At 36.6% G+C, this 1,079-nt stretch overlaps 1 protein-coding gene across 1 annotated transcript; it reads left to right on the forward strand.

The window, feature by feature from the left end:
• The first annotated feature begins 221 nt into the window (after positions 1-221).
• Positions 222-701, forward strand: LOC138904983 (uncharacterized). The gene has a single exon (XM_070193478.1). The coding sequence runs from the start codon at positions 222-224 to the stop codon at positions 699-701; it is 480 nt and encodes a 159-aa protein (XP_070049579.1).
• Positions 702-1,079: the final 378 nt, after the last annotated feature.

The following is a 1,079-nucleotide window of genomic DNA, read 5'->3' on the forward strand; positions in this document are numbered from 1 at the left end:
AATTCTAATTTACAGCAGTCTATAAATGTTACACGATTGAAGCAAGGAAAGATTTGTGGAATGAGCTAAGAATGATAGACTCTGGAATTCATGATTCATGGATATTAATGGGAGATTTCAATGCAGTCCTTAAAGTAGAGGATAGGATGTATGGCATCCAAGTGAAGGACTAGGAATTCAGAGATTTTGAGGAGTTTTTATTAGATACTGGAGTTTCTGAAATGAGTAGTGTGGGAAGATATTACACATGGACTAACAGCCACATACATAGCAGGATTGAGAGAGCCCTTGTGAACCCTGCTTGGACAAATACTTGGCCTCATCTAGAGGTAATAGTGATAGATCCATTCTTTTCGGATCATTCTCTTCTATGTATTACTTTTGAGAAACATCAGGGAAAAGATGCCAGGCCTTTTAGATTCTTGAATCATCTTGCAAATCATGGGGAATTCATGAACGTAGTGAAGTCTGTATGGACTGAACCAGAAAGAGGACCACCTATGAAGAAGATTTGGCATAAGCTAAAAAAGATGAAACAAGCAATGAAGTTGTTAAATGAAACAGAATTTCCAAAGGTGAATATGCAAATACAAAACGTAAGGCAGCTACTGGGTGAGGTACATGAACAAATGAGAGATTATACCCATGACACTGAGTTATATGCTAAAGAAAAAGATTTGAAGCAGTCACTTGAAAAATGAGTGTTAATTGAAGAGAGTATACTCAGACAGAAATCCAAAATACAATGGTTAAAGCTAGGAGATACTAACTATGCTTATTTTTTTTGCTAATATTAAGAGTAGAATTGCGCAGAATCACATTAGCAGGCTCATTTCTTAAAATGGTGAAGTACTCCAAACAATAGAGGCAATTGAAAAAGAAATTAGTGGGTGCTATATGAAGTTGCTAGGGACAAATGCTGAGAAGCTACCTGCAATAAACCCATAAGTTATGGCATGAGGCCCTATCCTTAACCGACCTCAACAACTTCATCTTAATATAGCAGTTATCGTGGAGGAAATTCAACAAACTCTAAAATATATTGACAATTTGAAGGCCTCTGGTTGTGATGGGTTCAA

The sequence above is a fragment of the Nicotiana tomentosiformis genome, chromosome 1, assembly GCF_000390325.3.
Source record: "Nicotiana tomentosiformis chromosome 1, ASM39032v3, whole genome shotgun sequence".
NCBI classification, from domain to species: Eukaryota; Viridiplantae; Streptophyta; class Magnoliopsida; order Solanales; family Solanaceae; genus Nicotiana; species Nicotiana tomentosiformis.

Coding starts and splice junctions, on each gene's coding strand:
- LOC138904983 (XM_070193478.1), top strand. CDS start 222: ATGAGTAGTGTGGGAAGATATTACACATGGACTAACAGCCACATACAT.